General features: G+C 36.1%; 3 protein-coding genes and 1 pseudogene across 3 annotated transcripts; 2 read left to right on the forward strand and 2 right to left on the reverse strand.

Annotated features, from left to right (window-relative positions):
• Positions 1–203: 203 nt before the first annotated feature.
• LOC103935536 (receptor-like protein 3) lies at positions 204–1,866 on the reverse strand. The gene is made up of 2 exons (XM_048585625.1): positions 1,832–1,866; positions 204–1,743 (listed from the first exon to the last, which is right to left on the reverse strand). Exons 1-2 carry the CDS (start codon positions 1,864–1,866, stop codon positions 204–206), a joined length of 1,575 nt encoding a protein of 524 aa, XP_048441582.1.
• Positions 1,867–5,839: 3,973 nt separating this feature from the next.
• On the forward strand, positions 5,840–9,709 carry LOC103935535. The gene is made up of 7 exons (XM_048585626.1): positions 5,840–6,004; positions 6,105–6,288; positions 6,458–6,561; positions 6,682–6,732; positions 7,720–7,771; positions 8,935–9,118; positions 9,329–9,709. Exons 1-7 carry the CDS (start codon positions 5,840–5,842, stop codon positions 9,366–9,368), a joined length of 780 nt encoding a protein of 259 aa, XP_048441583.1. The 3' UTR covers positions 9,369–9,709.
• A 7,458-nt stretch (positions 9,710–17,167) lies between these two features.
• LOC103935533 (CBS domain-containing protein CBSX5-like) lies at positions 17,168–19,168 on the reverse strand. Its single transcript, XM_048585773.1, has 2 exons — positions 18,705–19,168; positions 17,168–18,360 (listed from the first exon to the last, which is right to left on the reverse strand). The coding sequence occupies exons 1-2, from the start codon at positions 19,061–19,063 to the stop codon at positions 17,490–17,492; spliced, it is 1,230 nt and encodes a 409-aa protein (XP_048441730.1). The 5' UTR covers positions 19,064–19,168; the 3' UTR covers positions 17,168–17,489.
• Positions 19,169–21,094: 1,926 nt separating this feature from the next.
• LOC125478004 overlaps positions 21,095–22,965 on the forward strand; it is a 35,998-nt pseudogene continuing 34,127 nt past the window's right edge.

Raw genomic sequence — 22,965 nt, forward strand, 5'->3', positions numbered from 1 at the left:
AGGAAAATACAAGAAAAAAAAAAGAAAGGGACATAGACCTAAAGCAAAAGGTATCTTCGGTATGAAAACAAAACCGATAAAAAAGTACAATTTAGTCTCCTCTAAGCCTTCTTTTCATCATGGTCATGCGCACTGAAATCATGAAATAGAGCCTATCTTGTACATTGTCAAATAATTTAAAATATGCATATCTCCATTTCTTCTTAACAATTAAAGAACCACACACTCCCGCAAAACCCTAGGATGAAACCTAGTGCAATGAATATATACAACCATGGAAAATCATGCTCATTGTCCACACCTTGGTTGTTCTTGCTATCTGCATCAATGCCCTTAATTGGTAGACACTCATTGTGAAGTGGAGAGCCACACAATTCTGAATTCCCCTCAAACGCAGAAGCATTGAAACTTTGAAGCTGAGTGCTTGTTGGGATTGGTCCTTCGAGATCATTGTACGAGACATTTAAATATTTTAAGAAATTAAGACTTGCCAATGACAACGGGATGTTTCCAGACAAATGATTCATAGAGAGGCTCAAATTCTCTAGATTTTTGAGGTTGGATATTTGTTCTGGAATGTTGCCGGAAAAGTAGTTGCCAGCAAAATCCAAGTTGTGGAGAAGGTGCATTTGGCCGATCTCAGTAGGTATTCTACCATGAATGTGATTGAAAGATACGGATATTGTTGGTGGCCAGTTAGACAATCTTTGCGGGTAAGTTAGACCCGCATCCGTGTAGATAGGCAGGTCAATATAATCGTCTACTTGATCTGTGGTTGGTTCATGTACCAACCTTGGTAGTCCACAAAGTTCTTTTGGAAATTCACCAGAAAGTTGGTTGTCTACCAAGAACAAGAAGAAGAGTTTGGGAAGGGTCGCCAACGATCTAGGAATTGGCCCTGTAAGTCTACAACCTTCCAGAACCAAGATCTTTAAATTCTTGAGTTTTGATAACCATAAGGGCATTTGACTAATGAGCTCACAGTAATAAAAGGTGAACGATTGAAGATTTTGGAACCCACCGAAATCAACCATACCTTCATCAACTGGCATTTCCTCACCTTTGAATGAATATGCAATGATGAGTACTTGAAGACTTTTACAATGCATTAATATCTTCATCGCCCCAGTGATGTTGGTTAAGCCACCAAGTGAAAGAAAGGTCAAAGATTTCAATGAAAGAATTTCAGGTTGGATTTGTCCCTTTGTATTATTATTTGCAGTCAACCGAATAGCTTTTAGGGACTGGCATGAATAAAGGCTTGTTGGAAATGTACCAGTAAAGTCGTTTCGAACTAGGTCAAGTTTACTGAGCTGACTAAGTTTCGAGAAATTGACCATGGAGATATCTCCTTCCAAGTTGTTGGCAGCCATATGTATTTCTACAAGGTTCGTGCAATTCATCAACGATGGGGGCAAATAACCTTCGAAATGGTTAAAACCAAGAGCCAAGAGTTTCAATTTGGAGAGCTGTCCAAAATGGAGAGGGAGCACACCACTCATTTGGTTAAAGGAGAGGTCAAGGATTGCGAGGTTAGTGAGGTTGAAAATTTTCTCACTTATGGCTCCATGGAGTGAATTGGAAGGGAATGCAATTTCTTCTAGTTTGGTGGCATTGTAGATATCCTTCGGAAGTAACCCTGAGAGGTCATTGTAACCAGCACGAAAAATTTGCAGTTTTGAACACTCCCCGAGTCCAGGAGAAATGTTGCCATTGAATGCATTAAAGGAAAAATCCAACAACCTAATCAAGGGAGACGAATGAGAACATATAGAGGATGGGAACGAACCTGAGAAGGTATTGTTGTTGATGTTGAAACTAGTTAAATTACGAGCATGTTGAAAGAATAAGCTGAAATTGCACCATGGAAGCGATTGCTTGACAAATCCAACTTTTGGATATTGTGGGATGGCATAGAAAATGGTAGTTTTCCAGAAAGAAGATTAAAGCTCAAATTTAGGATCTCAAGACGAGTGAAAGGCAAAAAGAATTCAGTTTCAAGTGATCCAGAAAGTGAATTGTGAGAGAGATTTAATTGGATGAGGTGTGTGAGATTTCCAAGTGACAATGATGAGGGGAAAATAGCTCCTTTGAGACCTTTGGAGGATAAGAGCAAATGGGTGACCAAACCATCCTGATTACAAATGATGCCCTTCCATTGACAACAGTTAACTGAAGTCCAATTTAAAGGACAAGAAGATATGGTGGAGGCGAATGACAGAAGAGAGGCGTGCTCAATTTGGTTGCATGCATGAACACTTGTAGAGATGATGTGAGAGAATAAAAGTATGAGAAGCAAGCCATGAGCCATTGGGTTAGAAATTAAGCTGCTCTAGCATATATATGTTTCTTTATATTCAGAATTCTCAAAGTTTGGGTATATATAGAGCAACTAATTGCATACTTAATCCAAAGTTCGCTTCTATCTTCTTCCTTTCAGCTTGAAAATGAATCATTAAAGCTCGAACAGGTTAAATTTTTACATATTGATTCCTTTTTCTTTTCAATTAAATGAGCTTCTAGTTAGAGTGTTTAATGAGTTTGGTATGTTTCAATTAAATGAGAATCTTCTAGCCTCTATATTCCTATCTGTGGTAGAAAAATGGGTACGTCCATGATAAATTTTGATAGATCAAGGAATATTTTTAACCGTGGATATTATTAGATACAAAAGTTGCGGACAACAATTCACATTACATTGAACTATGGCTAAAAAGTATATTGCCTTTGCACGTTTTATAGGCAAACTCATAATAGCTAAGCAGTTTTTATTGTGGAGCAAAACTTTGGGAATTGATCTAACTTGGATATGTAATTGAGTTTATGCATTTTAATGATTAAACTAATAAGTATTTCGACCACATGGATTTAATATTGTAGTATATCGCCTTTGCACGTTTTATAGGTGAACTTATAGGTAAGCAGTTTTTATTGTTGACCAAAACTTCGGGAATTTATCTAACTTGAATGTATAATTGAGCTTATGCATTTTAATTATTAAATTCATAAATATGTCGACCGCATATGAAGTTAATATCATAATTTCTTTTAGCCTCTATATTGGTATCTGTGGCAAAAAAATGGGTACTTCCATGAGAAAATTTTGTAGATGGATGAATATTTTCAATCTGGATATTTATTAGATACCATAAATTATAAGTATATTCGCGAAAGTTTGAATCAAGCTGAATAGTACTAATTAGTAATACAACTTGTGCATGATATTTGCTTATAACCAAGTCATGCATGAAACATACACATTTGTCCCTTCATGCCACTTGGTTATAAGCAAACATCATGCACAAGTTGTTTACTAATTAGTACCATTCAACTTGGATCATGACCGTTTTCTTTCTGTTATTCATACGCCCAAGACATTGTAAGAAATCACGTTGATTATTCAAAACGAATCAACAATTAGTTGCACAGGGTCACACTCAGTGATACTCCCAACTTTATAAAGAAAGAAGAAAAAAAAAGGAAGTCAACTTCCAAACTAGAATAAAATGTATATAAATATAGAAAATTGTTATTAGCACTCCAAAAATCTCATTTGGCACTCCAAACTTTTTATAATTAGAAAGAAAAATATCTCGACCGCTTATGAATTTATATATCGTAATATCTTTTAGCCTCTATTGGTATCTGTGGCAAAAAATGTGTACCTCCAGGAGAACATTTTGTAGATTGATGAATATTTTCAATTTGGGTATTTATTAGATACCAGAAATTATACGTCTATTCGCGAAAGTCTGAATCAAGCTGAATAGTACTAATTAGTAATACAACTTGTGCATGATATTTACTTATAACCAAGTGATGTTTGCTTATAACCAAGTGGCATGAAGGAACAAATGTGTATGCTTCATGCATGACTTGGAATAGTATTAGTCGTTGCAAGATTTTACATCACTTTGTTTTTATTTTTAATATGTATATTAAGTCTTATTTGTATGGGAGTGCATTTTTGCTTACCATTCTTAAATTGTAATAATGCTCACCACATTATTTATCACTTTTAGTTGAGTTTAATTAAATTTTGAGATTGTATCTATACATCATAGATCTCAAAATTTAAACTCATCTAATATTAATAAATAGAGTTGTAAGTATCAACGTCACTTGACTTAACTCTACCCGAAAGTACGTTGAAGTCTTTGTGAAAAAAGAAAAACGGAACGTACGTAAGGGCCAATGCAAGTTGATTGGCATGTGTGACTTTGCAAGCATGGTGACCTCTTTCTATTAAGATGAAAACTTCTAGCCTTTATATTCCTATCTGTGGTAGAAAAATGGGTACGTCCATGCTAACTTTTGGTAGACGAATGAATATTTTTTACCGTGGATATTTATTAGATACAAAAGTTGTGGACAACAATTCACATTACATTGAACCGTGGCTAAAAAGTATATCGCCTTTGCACGTTTTATAGGCAAACTCATAGCTAAGCAGTTCTTATTATGGTGCAAAACTTCGGGAATTGATCTAACTTGGATGTGTAATTGAGTTTATGCATTTTAATGATTAAATTGATAAATATTTCGACCACATATGGATTTAATATCGTAGTATCTTTTAGCCTCTATATGCCACAAAAGTTGCGGACAAAAGTTCACAATACAATGATACATAGAACTGTGGATAAAAAGTATATTGCCCTTGCACATTTTATAGGTGAACTCATAGGTAAGCAATTTTTATTGTTAACCAAAATTTCGGGAATTGATCTAACTTGAATGTGTAATTGAGCTTATGCATTTTAATGATTAAATTCATAAATATGTCAACCGCATATGAATTTAATATCATAATGTCTTTTAGCCTCTATATTGGTGTCTGTGGCAAAAAAATGGGTACCTCCATGAGAAAATTTTGTAGATCGATGAATATTTTCAATCTAGATATTTATTAGATACCATAAATTATAAGTCTATTCGCGAAAGTTTGAATCAAGCTGAATAGTACTAATTAGTAATACAACTTGTGCATGATATTTGCTTATAATCAAGTCATGCATGAAACATACACATTTATCCCTTCATGCCACTTGGTTATAAGCAAACATCATGCACAAGTTGTTTACTAATTAGTACCATTCAACTTGGATCATGACCGTTTTCTTTCTGTTATTGAAACGCCCAAGATATTGTAAGAAATCATGTTGATTATTCAAAACGAATCAACAACTAGTTGCACAGGGTTACACTCAATGATACTCTCAACTTGATAAAGAAAGAAAGAAAAAAAAAAAAAAGGAAGTCGACTTCCAAACTAAAATAAAATGTATATAAATATAGAAAATTGTTATTAGCACTCCAAAAATCTTATTTGGTACTCCAAACTTTCTACAATTAGAAAAAATACACTTGTGCGGAGTGTAGAATTAAGATATTTGGAGTGCTAATAACAGTTCCCCAAATATATCTTAATAAATATTGTACGTCGCATTGACTTAGACTTTCGCAAATAGACTTATAATTTCTGGTATCTAGTAAATATCCAGATTGAAAATATTCATTGATCTACAAAATTTTCTCATGAAGGTACCATTTTTTTGCCACAGATACCAATATAGAGGCCTAAAAGACACTACAATATTAAATTCATATGCGATCAAGATATTTATGAATTTAATCATTAAAATGCATAAGCTCAATTATACATTCAAGTTAGATCAATTCCCGAAGTTTTGTGTATTTTAAGCATCCACAAATCTCACATCTTCCAAGAGATTTCGAGGGAATTGAATTAAAATTTTATATGGAATCTCTATAAATCAATTAAATTCCATAAAAATCCATGGATTTATAAATCCATTAAAATATCTCAAATTCTCAAATGAATACAACCCCTAAAACTTCCAAGAAACAGCCGGCAACCAGTCCACACCAACGCCGCTCAACCACGGGCCTTCGCCTCCTCCACGAGCCATCGCCCTCCACAACGCCGTCATCCACTAGTCGCCGGCGGAAGTGGCCACCGCCGGGCACCGCCTATTTTGAGGTAAACTCCCAATTTTTCAGATTTAAATCTCTAATTGATCATTTAATATAAAACATTGTTCCGTCTATTGTTTCTAACATAAATTTTACACATTTTATAGGTGGGTGTATACAGAAGCCCACTTGTAGCCTTTTCTCAAGTGGCCCATTCAGTGCTGGGCTCGCAAATTTTTCGCATCTCCAACGCAGCGTATCGCTTCTTCTTTTTCTTCTTCCAATTCACCACGCTCACTGCTGCAGCTGCTGGACCTCTCAAGGCGTCAGCTCTTGCCCCACTGGTTCAAGGTAAACACTATCCCCCCCTCTCTCTCCCTCACTCTCTCTAGGGTTTCTTCTGCAATTCTTACTTCGATTTCTCAAATTTTATATCATGATTCCTGAATTAATTGTTTTTTTTTTTTTTTTTTTTTTGTATTTGTGTGTGTATATATATACATATATATGCATATTATAGACGTATGCTATGGAGTCAAAAGAAGAAGAAGATATGTATTGCTCGATCTCGATTCCGTTTCCTCGCAGTTTGAAATTCCACCAAACGCACCCTATTCTTTTTCCGTACGTTTTTTCTAATCTAAGTATCTCGTTGTTTTGTAACATTTTGCCCCGAAATTTTCAGCGTTCAAAACTCTCTTTTATGTGATGCCATTTTTAAAATCGAAATGTGTTGATTTGCAGGGTCTAAACACGGAGCATCCAGTATTGACTATAGGCGACAAACTCAAGTTGGTGAGTTTTAAGTTTTTAACAGCCTGAAGAAACGAAATTCTGTATCAAATTCGATCGTGTGGTTCTGTAATCTGTGATTCTGTGCCTATTCTTAACTTTTAAACTGTGTAGATTTGAATCGTTTGTAAAACCGATATCATGTTTCTATGCAGTCAATGCCACATTTTCCCTTTTTCTTTTACCTGTAGCCGTTTTCGGACTTGGTAGGAGTGTTTAGGCTATGAAATTAGTTCATGTTGTTTTATGCAGCATATGAATTTGGTCATAAGTTATACCGGTTTATTTAACATTGCACGTCTTCCGTGTCAATGAAATGTTTTAACTCCAATCTTTGCACTGTTTACCGTAGTGAGGGTTTGGTGCTATCCTGGAACGGTTTGTGTGTTTTGTAGAAGAATTTGACTAAATTAATTTCCCTGAGAGTGGTTTTAGGCTTTTAGTTGATATCTAGTTAGCAGAGTCTTATATGTAGACAATGTATGCGTGTAAAAACTACCATGGAGACTCTTAAATTGGAATGTGTTTGCTTTGCCCCTTTTTCCATTTTGTTTTACCTTTCGTGTCCTTCGGACTTGTTTGCAGCATCAAGCCTATGAAATTCTCATGTTGTTTTACGCAGCATATGAAACGCCTTCAAATTGGCCTCACTCTTTAAAACATTGGCATTGAATGCTTTAGTGGAAATTGAATGTTTTAAGCCCAATCTTCCTACTTTTTATCTTGCTAAGGGTTTGGTTGCTGTTCTGGCACTTTGTATTGTTTACAACTAGTAATACTTCGCAGTTGTTTTTTTATTATTCAGTACCTGCTGTAATTCCCACTTTGATTTTCTCTTTTGAGCCTTGTGTGCTGTTTCATTCATTTTTATTAGTAATTGGTATGTTATACTTGGAGGAACTAGGGCAAGTTCTGCATCACTAGAAAGGCTTGGAGGTTGAAGTTGTGGGCTGACATGATTTCTTTTCACTAATTCTTGTTTTCCTACAGATAGGAGAATATCAAGAAACGATTGGAACATGCCTTATATTCAAAGAAGAAGGTAAATTACATTTCTCTCTCACACTCAGAATACACCCGTAAGAAACTATGTCTGGAAAACTGCCTTTTAAACATTTACTGTACCGTATATTTTCGGATCAAGATGTTTGGATTCCTCTTTAAATAGGGTCCTCTCGTTCTGCAAGTAAATTGAGGGCTTCCTCATTCTTTGTTCCTTCTCTACTTTGTTACGATTTTATTCTTCTCCAACTGAGCTAAGGAGTTCAAAGTTCTGTTCCAATTCAAGGATCTACTTTCATTTGAGGCTGTGTAATGTGAGAATATTGGTTAAAGTTCATTGGCATCAAGAGGTGCACATCATAGGCAATGAATTTCGCCTTTTGAGTTGTGACTGCTTCCATTGCAGGTGTTTTAGTAGAGAAATTATATTCACACACCTCAACTTACTTCTCCCACACCATTTTAATTTTTTAATATTTTATATACATCAATAACACTTGATAGAAAAATATTAAAAAATTAAAAAAGTGTGGGGAAAGTAATTTGGGGTGTGTGATTATAATCTTCCTTTTAGTATTCAGTGTTGACTTGCATGGTTCTTAAACCGGTACATGCTTTGATAAGAGTGTGAGGGACTAGAATAGATCTTGAAAGGTGATCTTGATTTTTGATATAGATTATAGAAAACTTAGGTTATACCACTTCCCTTCGCCTATGGAAGGTTGGGCTTCGACGCTAGTACAGCACTACCCAACTTGAAGCACCTCGCTATGACTTTTAGTCAGGTTGAATACGAATATGGGGCAAATCCTGACCTAGATGAACTCGCACCAAGATCCAGATTCTATTTAGGTTTCTATAGATATACCATTGGAAACCGTTACTAATCTGGAATCTGTTACTGGATAACAACACCACCCCCCCCCCCCCCCCAACCCTTTCTCCCCAAGACCCTTCGCCTCACTATGTATTTTCATGGGGCACAGAATTTTTCTTCAAATGAAAAGAATGGTCTTATTGTTGCGGAAGGTGGTTATGAGCATGACGGCCAAAGCTAGTCGTAACCCTTCTTTTATGTTTCTCAATCAATCAATCAGGTAAAAAAGAACCCGCCTATCAACTTGTATTGTTTCATTTATTTACTTTTTGTATCTGCCTGCATCAATAACACCTTATCTTGTACTAAAGCAAGCCCTATTGCAGATGTTAGCCCTGCGGTTCATGAAGAAATGGGTCCATCAGAAGCAAACCTTTTTGCAGGCAAATGCATAATGGATCCAAATCAATCTCCAAGCAAGCAAGTAAAACCAGTTACGAGCCTTCAAAGGATTTTAAAATTTAGACTGGCACCCAATCTCGAGTCTCATGATCCACCTGAACAGTCTCGGTAAGCAAAGTTTACGAGTTTTTTGTTAGAAGACCACTGAATTACAAATCTGATTTCTGAATTCCTTAGTCGACGCCTAAAGTGTATACTTCTATATATTTCTTCACCCTTCTCTTCTTTATCATAAGATTTACCTCTCGTTAATGAACAATAAGCATCTATATTTTATTATTAGCATATTCCCTGGTTTTTTTTTTTTTTAAATGCCAGGGATCCGGTGCTACATACAGTGCAATCAGTGGCCGAATGACCAAGATTGGAACCCTTAGTCGACACTAGCTTATTCCCTCGTTATAGAAGGATTACTTGCATGCTAAGCTAATAGCCGAATGCTGTTGTAGAGCCCTTTCAGATTGTTTTTCGGTTGGACGCTTTCTTTTCCTTTTGACTTGGCTGGCACCAATAGCTCCAGAGAAAATTAGAAAGAGAATAACTTATTCGTTAAGGCTTCACATTTGTTTGCCTTCAAACTATAAAATTGTATCTTGCTTTTGTATACGGTTTCCCATGACGCGCCCACCACTACCTTGGTGGAGTTGACACGAATGTAATACGGGACATGTTAATATGTATTTGAAAGTGATTTCCACACCCACTTTTGAAGGTGATATAATTCATATGTCGTTACCTTGTTGTGACCTAAATTTAATTGAAGGAGAGCGAGGGAAGGTGTGGCGGCAGAGAGAAGAAAATGAGGTGTGGTTCGAGTCCCTGCAGGTGACGAGCATGCCGTGGCACTTGATTCCAATGGATTTTTTAGTCTCCAAACGAAGGATACTTTCGATGTTTTATTGTTTATGCTGAGCATGCATTTGAATTCTAACAAAAAATGTTGTAACTTTCTGTATGGAAATTGCTGGTATATACTCGGGGTAAAGGGTAGTGTGGTGCATTAGGCCACGGGAATGAGATTGACAAGACCACCCCATAACTCTTGACCAAGCTCAAAAGCCACCCCGCTGTGCAGGTTTGGTGTTTTTCGTTCATTTTATCATTTCTTATAAATTATGTTAGCGTCGGGATTACGCTAGCATCAACTGAACAACATTTACAAAACTGCTGATATGTTGAGTTGAGTCACAATGAATAAGTGAAATATTGTCAGTGCAAGGCTAATGCTAACATAATTTTTATGTCTTAGACTGCAAGGATCTGCGGTCGGCAGCGATGATGGATGTAACATAATTCTTAGTCCATTTGTAGCCTTGTCGGTAACATGAAAAAATCACAAGAATCATACCTGTGGGGGTGACAATATTTGTTTGAATGGACTTTCTAAGCATAGTCACATCTTTTGGATTTTTGTTTTAAAATCGAAAGGACGCAAATTTAGTTAGCAGTCCATGTCAACATTTATTATATAGTGGTTCTATATACAAACCTTGTGGATAGCATCCACCCTTGTGGTACTATAAGATACTACCTACTTTGTACTTGCCAACTTTCATCAAACTCTACTGAAATGTAATATTCAAAGAAGTATTTACATGGAACAGTTCATCGATACATGATATCTCGTGATAATGAACTAGTTCTATGTAAGTTACTCTTGTAATATTTATGATCTTTTATGTTGGTGTTTTAATATCAATTACCTTCTGAATTGGGACGTTGGAAGCAGAGTGAAATGAAAGCCCATCATTCAAATGATGTGCCTTCACTATGATGTTTGCTACCCTTGCTACAAAATCAGTATAATGTTGTAAATAGGTTAAGGAGTAGTTGGAAGTTTGCAAGAGGAAGAAATAATTGGAGCCTTGGTTTTGAACTTTAGCTTAATTGGAGTTTTGATATTTGAACCAAAAAATCCTAAGAACTGATTCTTAAGTTTATCACAAACGTAATGCGGTTACCTTTTAATTTGAATAAAACTTTTAATGAATTTACCTAAAATAATCATTGCTTCATGTTGTGATAAGTTAAAGCACCACATATTTTTAGTTTAGGTACAAAGATCAAATTTGGCCAAAATTTAGGGACTATGCTCCAATTTTATCAAAAGAGGCCAACAAGCTATGTTTCCTTCGTTTCGATCACAAAAGTGCAACTTATGCTATGCTTCTACTGCCCATGAGAAGGACTTGCATGCAACAAGAGCGTCAAAGTGGTTGTGTTCTAACTAATTATGCAATGCTATGTAAACAAATTGAAATCTATGACTACAAGTGACAAGTTTGAAATACGACCAACTTGACGAGAGATTTTTTAGTGTGACTGGAACACGGGATGGTATAACACGTGTCACTATACAAATGATGTGATATGTGTGTTAAAAAGTTATTAACTTGAAAAATAAAATTTATTACCACTTATATAAAAGCAAGTGGTGTATTATCCGTGTGCTGATTACAATGAAAAATTTCTCGAACTTGACGCTCCAATTTTATTTAAGTCTCTCTACTAATACATGTGATGCTCATGTATCACTATTTCTTATCACGTGACGATTTGTTGACACATTTTTTCTCGCCTAGTGCACCCCTGAGCTTGAGAGAGGGGCTGTAAAGTAAAGAACATCTAATGGTCAAAAGTAATTCTCTTCTTGATGATGTCACTTTGTATTATCTACTCACTAATCACCCTTTCCCTTCTTTAATTGCTGTTAATTATGCGACTCCAAGAGGATCAGATCAGATTACCTTTCTTAAACATATTTTAACTTTATAAAAACAGAAGTGTGTTTGAACTTTGAACTGTGAATGACTTGGGATGCTCTTTTGTTTCCCAAATTCTACTCTCTTTTTTCAAATGGCCCATTCTGCAGCTCTTGATTTGTTCTTTTGCCTTTTTATTGTTTGTTTATTTCTGCTGATTGGAATGCACTTTACCTACTCTATATTGAATTTCAACGATCTGAATCGTTTATTTTGTAAGTCTTGATTTAAAGATTATTTTTGGAAAAGATAAATTCAAAACAAAATCATTTGCCTATTTAATTATCACAACAAAATTTCATTGTTTCTTATAAAATAAAGTGTCAGTCAATTTCTTTGAACTCAATTAGATGGCTCAGATATTTTCGATTTGACTAATATTTTGCATGAATAATCTATGAGGTGCAACTTAAAAAAAAGAACGGTTCGAATTATTAAAGTTCGATGTAATATGGACTCCCATAACTAATCTCTAATTTTTTAAAGCATAATGCTAGAGAGACTAAATTTGTAGACTAAATTAACAAACCAAATGAGGTGTCACCAATAGAAAATGAGCATGTTTATCAATGATTAAGTAATAATCCAATCACCAACTTCTATATCATTTAGTTTACAAAATTCAATCTACAAATTTAATCTCTTACTCTTTTTTAAATAGGAATCCCTTTTGTCAAAGGCCTCCATCCATCCATATACATCTACTTTTAACATGTCTTTAATTCTTCTGGAACCACACAACCACTTATTTGGAGTTGTTTCTAGAAAACGCTTATGTTCGTAGTCCAGCCCTTTTAACAAGAGTATTAATATTTTACTAAAATAATATTATGAAGATCAAAATTTTAAGATGAATATTAAAAAAAATGATGTGATTATAAATGATTGAATTAAATGTCAGTTAATGTGTTTATCTTTCATTAATGATACATTACTTGATTTGCAAATCTATTTTAAAATTTTAGTTTCTCTCAGCATTATTCCTTTAATAAAACTGCCAACGTGGAGTGCTCGTTGTAATTCAGTTAAACTTTTAATTATTTTGTAATCAAACGTTATTAAAATAATTTTAATAATTTAAAAACACTTTTAATTATTTCAAAAATATTTTCGTAGCAGTTCTCGAATGATTATTTTGAGCCACCATTCAAGCGTAAATAAATGGCAGAATATTTGACAACATGGAAAGATGTAAATTAACCTGGCTCGTCCTCGGCTGGATTGGCAGTGGATATTAGGGAAAGGCTGCCTACTGTACCAGCTACAAGCCATAGCAAAAGCCGTGGAGAAGCAGCCACTGACCAGTGGAAGTAGTACTTGTGTGGATATTATTGTAATTTGGAAAAAAAAATTGTACCTTGCTTCTGTATATGGTTTCCCATGATCCGTCCACCAGTACCTTCGGGGAGTTGACACGAATGTAATACGGGACATGTTAATGTGTGTTTGAAAGTGATTTCCTTCCCCGCTTTTAAAATTGATATAATTCATATGTCGTTATCTTGTTGTGACTTAAATTTAATTGAAGGAGAACGAGAGAGGGTGCGGCGGCAGAGAGAAGAAAATGAGGTGTGGTTCAAGTCCCTGCAGGCGACAAGCATGCCGTGGCACTTGATTCCAAGGGATTTTTTAGTCTCCAAACGAAATATACTTTCGATTTTATATTGTTTATGCTGAGCATGCATTTGAATTCTAACAAAAAATGTTGTAACTTTCTGTATGGAAATTGCTGGTACGTACTCTTGGTAAAGGCTAGTGTGGTGCATTAGGCCACGGGGATGAGATTGACAAGACCACCCCATAACTCTTGACCAAGCAAAGCCACCCCGCTGTGCAGGTTTGGTTTTTTTCTATTCATTTTATCATTTCTGATAAAATTACACTAGCGTTGGGATTGCGTTAGCATCAACTGAACAATGTTAACATAACTGTTGATATGTTTGAGTTGAGTTCATAATGAATAAGTAAAATATTGTCAGTATACGACTGATGCTAGCATATATTTTATGCCTTAGATTGAAAATATCTGCGGTTGGCAACGATGATGGATGTAACATAATTCTTATTCCATTTGTAGCCTTGTCGGTAACACAAAACAAATCACAAAAATGATACCTGCAGGAGTGACAATATTTGTTTGAATGGACTTTCTAAGTATGGTCACATCTTTTGGATTTTTGTTTTAAAATAGAAAGGGTGCAAATTTAGTTAGCAGTCCATGTCAACATTTATTATATAGTGGTTCTCTATACATACCTTTTTTTTTACTGTTTTACTTTTTACAAAGATCAAATTTGGTCAAAATTCAAAGACTATGCTCCAATTTATCAAGGAGGCGAACAAGCTATTTTTTTCCTTCTTTTTAAATTCCGACCACAAAATTGCAACTTATGCATGTTTCTATTGCCCATGAGAAGGACTTGCATACAATAAGAGTGTCAATGTGTTCGTGTTCTAACTAATTATGCAACATTATGTGACAACATTAAAATATGTGACTACAAGTGATAAGTTTGAAATATGACGAATTTGACGCCCCCATTTTTTTTTAGTCTCTCTACTAATACATGTGATATCCCTGTATCACTATTTCTAATCACGTGTCGATTTCTCAACACATTTTTTCTTGCCTAGTGCACCCCTGAGCTTGAGAGAGGGGTTGTAAAGTAAAGAATGGTCAAAAGTAATTCTCTTCTTGATGAAGACACTTTGTATTATCTAATCACTAATCACTAATCCCTAATCACCCTTTCCCTTCTTTAATAGACTATTAATTATGTGGCTCCAGGAGGATCAGATCAGATTACCTTTTTTAAACATGTTTTAACTTTATCAAAACAGAAGTGTGTTTAAAGTATGGTGCCTTGGGATGCCTTTTTGCTTCCCAAATTCTACTCTCTTTTTTCAAATGGCCCATTCTGCAGCTCTTGATTTGTTTACTTTTATTGTTTGTGTATTTCTATGCTATTTGCAATGCACTTTTCACTTTACCGAAAAATAATTTGCTAATTTACTATCCATCCATCATGCCCTCTTTAAAAGAAGGGACCCATTCATTTAAAAAAATAGGATTAGTTGAGAAATTTACTTTACATCGAACTTTAACAGTTTGAACAGTTTATTTTGTAAGTCTCAATTCATAGACTATCTTTACAAAATTTAGTTTAATCTAAAATCATTTACTTGTTTAATTATCATGAAGAAATTTTATTGTTTCTTATACAATAAAATATTTGTCAATTCCTTTGAATTCGAATAGATGTCTATGAAGTATAGCTTAAAAATAAACAGTTCGATATAATGTAACCCCACAACTAATCTCTAATTTTTAAAATAAGAATCTTTTTCTTTAAAGGGCTCCATTCATGCATATCCATCTACTTTTAACATTTCTTTAGAGCAGTTCCACCGGGGAACAAATAGGCCAGCACCCAGCCAAATTATTGGCCTGGCACCCAGCCATTCCACTCCAACCCAGCAGATAGGCTGGCACCCAGCCCTTATGACGTCAGCAAGATGAAATCCTAATATTAAAAGATACCCTAGTCCTCTTCTTTTCTTCTTCTGTAAAACGCAATGAGTGTGGCGATGTTGGGAAGAAGCTCAATTCTTTCAAACAAGTACTGCTTGACCAAGTAGCCTAGTATAGACACATACCCAAAAGACAAAAGCATCAACTTCGCGAACAACTCGGCGAAGGATTTGAAGCGAAATGGTCTGATTTGGGGAAAGTAGAAAGTGGGTACTTGGGGAGAATAGTTGAGGAGGTAGAGGGAGTGAGGGGAAGGTTATGGTGGGGTTTGAAGTGGTGGGTGGAGGAGGAGAGATGGCAGTGGTTGTATTGCCGTGGATCTAAAGAGAACGAGAGTGAAACAGTTGCAGCCATGGAAAGCATATGAGAAAGCAAAATAGTTGCAGCCATGGAAAGTAGTTGCTTGCTCGTCAGAAATTAAAAATAAAATTATTATTTTTATAATAAAAAAACAATATTTTAATAAAATTGACTAGGCTATTTTTTTTAGAGGTGGAGATGCATTTGGCCTATTACTGTTCATTGGGGTCTATCACTGTTCATTGAGTGAATTAAATGGACTGGGTACTGGTGTATTTTTTTAGAGGTGGAACTGCTCTTATAGAACCACACAGGCACACAACCACCTATTTGGAATTGTTTCAAGAAAACGCTTTTCTTCATAGCATAGCCCACTTAACAAGAGTATTAATACTTTAATAATGTTAGAGAGAACAAATTTTGAACCAAATTTATAAAACAAATTATGTGGTTATAGATGATTGAATTTTAATATGCTTTAAGATTGAATTATTAATTAAGTGTCAGTTAACGTATTTATCTCTTATTGGTGATACATTAATTGATTTGCAAATTTCTTTTAAAAATTTAGGGCGTAATTGGATAAATGGTCCCTGTGGTGTTAAAATATTCGGAAGATAGCGCACGTGGTCCAAAAATTCGGGTTTAGGCAAACTTGTGGTATAATCCGTTTGCACATTTAGTCCAAAAATGATTTTCCTGTTAAATGTCCATTAATATATGGGTAAAATTGTAATTTGATTCTTCTTCCTCGTCTCTCTGCTCTCTCTTTAGTTTGTATTTTCACAAAACCAGGTCTGAAATTTGCAATTAAACAAGCTCGAATTCAGTCAACACGAATATCACGTCAGCTTTTTCAAATTATGTTGTCAATCGTTGTATCACAAGCACAAACAGATTCAGAGGTCTTGATACCAACTCTGGTATCTACCATTACAAAATTCATTTGATCGAATATTCTGTATTCTTAGTTGTATAGCTCTTTGTGCATTTCAATTATATCAACGACTTAAAATAATTTACAATCAGCTATATGACGGATTCTCCTATTAACTATTCTGAGTTTAAAATTTTCTTCTTTCTTCCCCGATGACATTTTATACGACAAAAACAATTAATGGGTTGTTTCAAGAACCAAACTGCCTTTATGCCCAAATCGAAAAGTTTGGTCCATAAATAAGACAACATAAAAACTGACCATTTCATAGTTGCTTTTATTTCATGTCGGCATGTTCATACATAAATAGTAAATAAAAGATACAATAGAAAATAAATAAATATATAGTGCCAATTGGCCCTGAAGTTGTAGAATATGTAGTGCAACAATGAGCTGTCTTCTTACTAGTTTGACAAATCCTTCACTCCCCATGGACTAACCTTTGCAAAACCAGTTAAAGTAATCATCTCAACGGAAATGTGTTTTAGTTGAGGTGTTTTCTTAAGACAGATTAGTTGGCTAAAAAAGCGTGCTTGTGTTCTCGTTCTGCATTCAAGATTTAGTTAGGTAAAAAAGTGTGCTTGTGTTCTTACTTTGCATTTAAGTTCGAATTCCTCTTTCTATAGTTTAAATTGCAAAAGAAAAGATCTCATTTGATTTTAGATATCATACAAAGTCTGAGTCCCCAAAAACATTACAGAACCAAACTTGAATTTTAGAGCACAAAATTCCCCTCCTATTCACATCTCACAATTTTGTTTTTCTTAATTTTTTTTTTTACCCCCATGTTTTTATTCATTCCAAACCGCTTTCGATGATCAAAACCAAAACTTGTACACTCACAAACTCCTCCTCCATAACAAGATTTTTAGAAAATAGACCCCCCCACACCCCTCAGATACAACCACGGCGTCGCGGACCAATGATGCAATGTCAGGGCCTACTTCTCTAACCCATGGTTTCCAAATGTTCCCTGAAAACTTCCAACATCCCAGAAAAACTTACAATTCCCACCAAGCTACAATCATCCCCAATAACCCACACATAATTCACCCTGTGAGCAATTGCCTGGATCATCACAGCCACCAGTGAGCTCTTTGGATGGCAGACAATGGCCTCTGCCCTCCTCACCATTCTCGCCGAGTAGCAGCTCGACCGGGTGTACCTCCCGGGCCTAGTCCGCCGCAGGCTACTGTTCGGAGACGCTGATGACTCCTCGTCGGAAGAAGATGATGTCATCATCAATGCATGTGCATAGCTACTTGATGAGCTCAGCGTGTAATTATCCAACACCCCTTGGAGCTTCCTGTCCTTCAACCTCTGCATCACAGTTTTTACCAGGTGCTCAGGAGGGCCACCACAGTCAATGTAGGACATGAGGTCCCCTGCTGAGAGGGTGGTGATGGCGGCAGCCACTGACTCGTCACAGCAGGCAAGGGTGAAGGGTGAGATTTCACCGATCAGAACCCCCTCGGTGTCGACCACCGCCACCGAGGTCTGCTGGGAGAGGGAGTGGGAGATGAGCTGGAGAGCGGAGCTCGCGGATGAGTGGTAGTTGATGGCCAGGATATCGGTGCTGATGATGCCAAGGGAGTCTATGGACATGGCTGGGAGGGGGGAGAAAAGCCCAATTGAGCTAAGGAGGAATCTCATCACATCTTCCTGTGTCAGCCAGCAGAATTCTTGGCCGTTGTGGATAGTGGTGGTGGCGGCAGAGATGGGTTTTGGGTGCTTCTTTCTTCTTGAATTGCTTCTGGTTCTGATCGGGACCACCAAGTTCTGGACTCCCTCGAGGATGAGATCAATGGCTGCTAGCAGACTGAAAATTACAGAGTAAAGTAAGAAAGATTTAAATATTTGGGTAAGTTGGTTGCTAATTCACAGTAAAAAAACAAAATTCAGATGGGAAAATTATCAGATTAGGGAAGTTTTTGTTTTAATAATTAAAAAAGTGTGTTGATGAGTTTGTCAAGAAGTGAAATTTAACAAAAATTTGGCTGCAATTTGAGAAAAAGACAGCAGAAAACTCCAATTTGTACAATCAATGAAACAAAACTGGAACAACAAGAAAACCCAGATGCCAAATTCATCAAAAACGCAAATCAAGCCAAAAAATTGGAGAAATATAAGAAATTTCAAGACATGGATTTTGATTTTCTTTACCTGCAGGAAGGTTCCACGTGCATAACATGGCCAGGAATTTTGGTTAAAATCTCAGAGACAGGTGCCTTGAGAGCGGCGGATGGAGACGTCAAGCTGTCATCTTTGCTGAGATAGCAGATCACATCAACCATGCAGACCTTGCCAATGCAGCGGTAGAACTGGCCGCCACCACCTACACCACTGCCGTCTGGTGACTTGGGTTTGGAGTGGTCGCAGTCCCAGACGCTGATGAAGTTGTCCTGCGAGGTCTTCAGGGATTCCAAGGCATCGGCGACGGTGGCGGAGGCAGAGAGGGACCTCAGGGCCGGCTTGGCTAGACAGAGGTCGGATACCTCGTACCTTAAGAAGCTCACTGCCATGCAGTTACAGGTTCAGTGAGAAGTGGCGGGGAGGAGGCGGAGGAGGGATGGAACTCTTTTGGTTGTGGTGGTGGTGATGTTCGAGTAGTGTGGGGTTACAAGAGAGGGTTATTTATAAGAGAAGGGGAGGGGTGGCGTGAAACATAGTATCATATAAAAACAAAGAAACCTAATGGAAATGATTTGGAAATTTAATTTTTAATTATAAAAATAAAATAAATAATAAAGTGAATAGTACCATGATTTATTATTTAGTATAAAAATATAATTTTTTGTTAAAATGAACAGTACTGAGAGTTTTTTGCTAAAATTTCCTAAAAACAATGTATTCATAATTTGGATAGAATTGTGACACTATGTTACTCGTGTTTATCATGCGGTGTATTTTTTAGTGTTATTACATGATTAGGACATAATTAATATGTCGCATTTTAAAATTTATTAATGAAAAAATTAAATGCATATTTTATATTTAAAAAAACAATTATAACACGACATGACAGTATTTTAGAATATCGAAAATTCTCATCATGTATTACATAATACATAGTAAGCATGGTAAACATAAAACCTAACTCGAGTTTGAACAGGGGCTAGTAGCACAACTCTTATGCGTTGTCCACAACACATGGAAAGGCCTTATTACGACATGCTCCACAGTATTTATCGCGTGGATGTTGTCCACTTAAAGAGCGGAGCTATACGTTGGTGATGAATGGTACGATTTTGATAAAATCTTATTGCATTTATATGTGGAATAACAAAAACAAACTTATCTGAAGTTATTTTAATAGGCTGATAGCGTTAATGTGTTAAATAGTTAGTTATAATTACGAAGAAAGAGAATCGGTCCGAATCAAACCCGGACGAGAGGGCTACAAATCCATTGTCACCAATTTGGTACCGCATTCATGTCTCCTCTCTTATTTCCCAACAAGTATCTACCCATTTAACCCAGCTTTGACCCCGCTAATTTTAATAAAACTAAAACCAAAGAAACGAGCAGTCACCGCGTCCCCCAAGCCCACCCCGATCCAGGCAAGACCCCCGCGCCAGCAGCTAGCCAGTCACCTGCGCCAGCCGCCCTATTCACAGCGGCTACCCTCCTACGTTTGAGAATCCAATTAGTGAGAGCCATGTAAGGTCTCTGGTGTTGCGGATGTCAGAGTCGGTGGAGACCCGGTGGCTGCTAGTTTCTCTAATTTTGTTTTTATTTTTTATTTTATTAAAAGTTAACAAAATTAAGATTGGTGTTAAGTGGTTACACATGCGTCAATAAGTGAGAAAAGAGACATAAAGGATATTCAAAATGGGGACAAGAAAATGAAAGCGATGTTATGGTATTTAATGCAGAATGAAGCTTTGGGTCCTCATCTAATGGAATAAGATCCTATTTGGATTCTCTTGGTGAGGATTTTAAGGATTAGTTCATTATATCCGTTTGTTAGTTATTCTGTGGTAAAAATCATTTTAAATTTTTTATTTAAAATTGAACACAAACGATACCTAATGAAAGCTTGCCTCACAATGTACAAGAAATAGCTAGATGAATTGATCCTAGAATCATCATGAATTGATTCTAGAATCATCACAAAGAGAATCCAAGATGATCCTCATCCTCAAGCACATAAACTACAAAAGACATAAGAATGTCAGATACCCTTTGCCTGGAAAAACGAAACCCTTCTAGCCGTTGCTTCTTGCTCCGGCTTGGGGTTGGCGGCAACCCGACACCCCCTCTTTCTAGCCTTCCTTCCCTCTTTCTCTTCCTTCTCCATCCTTTGCTTCTTCCTCTTTCCTCATCTTTCCCCCATCCTTCCCACCTTTTTCTAGCCCTCATTCCCATCCATCTCCACTCTCTTCATCTTCCCTTTCCCCCTTCTTTCCTTCGATCCTTCCCTCATCCTTCCACTTAAATAGTCATTTAATTTCTGAAATTGTTCTCTTTTGGTCTTTGTTTTGGCTTCCCTTGAGCTTTGTTCGTTGAACTTTGTCTCAATTCCCATGAGCTGGTCTCATATCTGGACTTGCATGGCCCTCTCCCGCTCCGATGCTACTTTTCGTCGCCCGTCCTCAACCATCGACCTCTACTACTCGGCCCGTGTGCTTCTCCTCGTGTGTTGGGTGGCTGTCCAAATGCTTTTAGCACTATTTGGTATGATTATGAGAGCGCTCACTGTGCAGGTGGCTCGCTCACCCTCATTTTCCGTTGATCCAGTTATTCAGTTGGTTCGTTCTCTTGGTCGTGTCGGTGGCCTTGCGATGAAGGCACATCTGGTGGTTACTGGTTTCCATTCCAGTTTTAGGGATTTTTTGTTAATGTCCAGCTAGCCACTTTTGGGCCTATCTACTGTATTTCTTATTTGATGTTGGGCTTGTATTTAGGTGGTGGACTATCTTTTCCTTATACTTGTTTTTTGTTTTAATTAATTGAAGTAATTTAGTTTGACAAAAAAAAAAAAAAAAAAAAAAGAAGAACGTCAAAGACATATATTACATGTGAATAATGTCATGATACAGTGAATGTATTAAAACTAGGAGTCCGGATCCTCTTTGTGACGATCCTGGAGATCCGTTTATCGTGTCCGTTCATCGTACATTATGCGATCATAAATCATTTTAAATATTTTTATTTAAAATAAACATAAACAATATTTGACAAAAATTGACTGCACGATGTACAATAAACGAACACGATTCACGAATTTTTAAAATCATCACCAAAAGGATTCGGAGAGAATTCTGTTGGTTAAAACTAGTATTTAAAACACTCGTGGTACAGCCTTACAGGGTGCCTATAATTTTTCAACCGCCATAGTATATATTATGCATGGATTGACACAAATGAGTTAAAAATAATCTGATATGATTTACAGTTAATCTGATTTTTTTTTTTTTAATTAAGCAGATAAGGCACATGGTGAAGCCTCTGGCAAGTCATCATGCCAGCCATGAAAGGCGCGCGTTTACTTAGGGAGACCTGGGGCCTATTTGAAAATGCATTTTAGAAAAGCATTTTAGTTCAAAAATGTTTGTATTGTAAGATTAAATTCAACTCTGAGCCAAATGTTATTTTTTAGGTTTTATTCCCACTCTCCAAACTCAACCTAACTTATGCTAAATATGTGGGTTAAAAGTTAACAAGCAAACAAAGGCCAAATTCCCCTCTAGGATTTAGCCTAGAAAATGGTGTGGACACCACTAGTGGGATCCCATCCACATGGGCATATCTCCTAGGATTTATTGAATTTAACGGCTGAGATCGAATATAATCAAATCTAACGGTAAAAAAAAGATATAATGGTCCAAATTTAAATCCAATGGCTAAAATAATTAAAAAAATATTTAACTCAAAATTCACCTAAATTTAATGATTTTTTTAATATTTATCGAAATTTAAATATTATTAGGTTAAAAAGTTCATAAAATTAAATTATGACGGTCTACATATATTTATTTTTAAATTACTTTAAAAGAAAAAATTAGCCTAAATTTATTCTTTAATAATCTCAGGCTAAAAAAATTTAGGTCAAAAGGGTTAGAGCAAAAAAACTGTTTCTAGGCTAAAACCTAAATTTTCTGAGCTAAAAATGTTAGGTTTTAGTTTAAGGGTTGGAGATGGTATAAGAGAACTTAAAATAGTGGTTTTTTTTCATCCAACATTATGAAAATCGTTTTCGATGACCTGAAACTTCTTTTACTATTTTAAAAATATTTTCAAACAAAGCATTAGATAACTTAGAAGTTGACGCTGTCTTGGATAGTTGAACTTCCTTCAACTCTCTTTCATTAAACCTTTATTTTTTGGTAAATCAAAGAAATAACTTCTTCTTTTTTTCCCCATTGTAATTTTCTTCTCTTATCAATGAATATCGTATTTTTACTCAAATTAGGGGTTGTAA

This window comes from the organism of the source record quoted next, unplaced genomic scaffold, assembly GCF_019419815.1.
Source record: "Pyrus x bretschneideri cultivar Hongxiangsu unplaced genomic scaffold, Pyrus_bretschneideri_v1 Contig23, whole genome shotgun sequence".
Classification (NCBI taxonomy): Eukaryota; Viridiplantae; Streptophyta; class Magnoliopsida; order Rosales; family Rosaceae; genus Pyrus; species Pyrus x bretschneideri.

Excerpts from the sequence above, each read along its gene's own strand:
- LOC103935536 (XM_048585625.1), bottom strand. The coding sequence starts at position 1,866 with ATGGTGCAATTTCAGCTTATTCTTTCAACATGCTC. Across the intron at positions 1,744-1,831 it reads CTTATTCTTTCAACATGCTC|GTTGTTGGATTTTTCCTTTA; the intron begins GTAATTTAACTA and ends TCCCTTGATTAG.
- LOC103935533 (XM_048585773.1), bottom strand. The coding sequence starts at position 19,063 with ATGGCAGTGAGCTTCTTAAGGTACGAGGTATCCGACCTCTGTCTAGCC. Across the intron at positions 18,361-18,704 it reads CACGTGGAACCTTCCTGCAG|TCTGCTAGCAGCCATTGATC; the intron begins GTAAAGAAAATC and ends TGTAATTTTCAG.
- LOC103935535 (XM_048585626.1), top strand. The coding sequence starts at position 5,840 with ATGAATACAACCCCTAAAACTTCCAAGAAACAGCCGGCAACCAGTCCA. Across the intron at positions 6,289-6,457 it reads TCTTGCCCCACTGGTTCAAG|ACGTATGCTATGGAGTCAAA; the intron begins GTAAACACTATC and ends TGCATATTATAG. Across the intron at positions 9,119-9,328 it reads GATCCACCTGAACAGTCTCG|GGATCCGGTGCTACATACAG; the intron begins GTAAGCAAAGTT and ends TTTAAATGCCAG.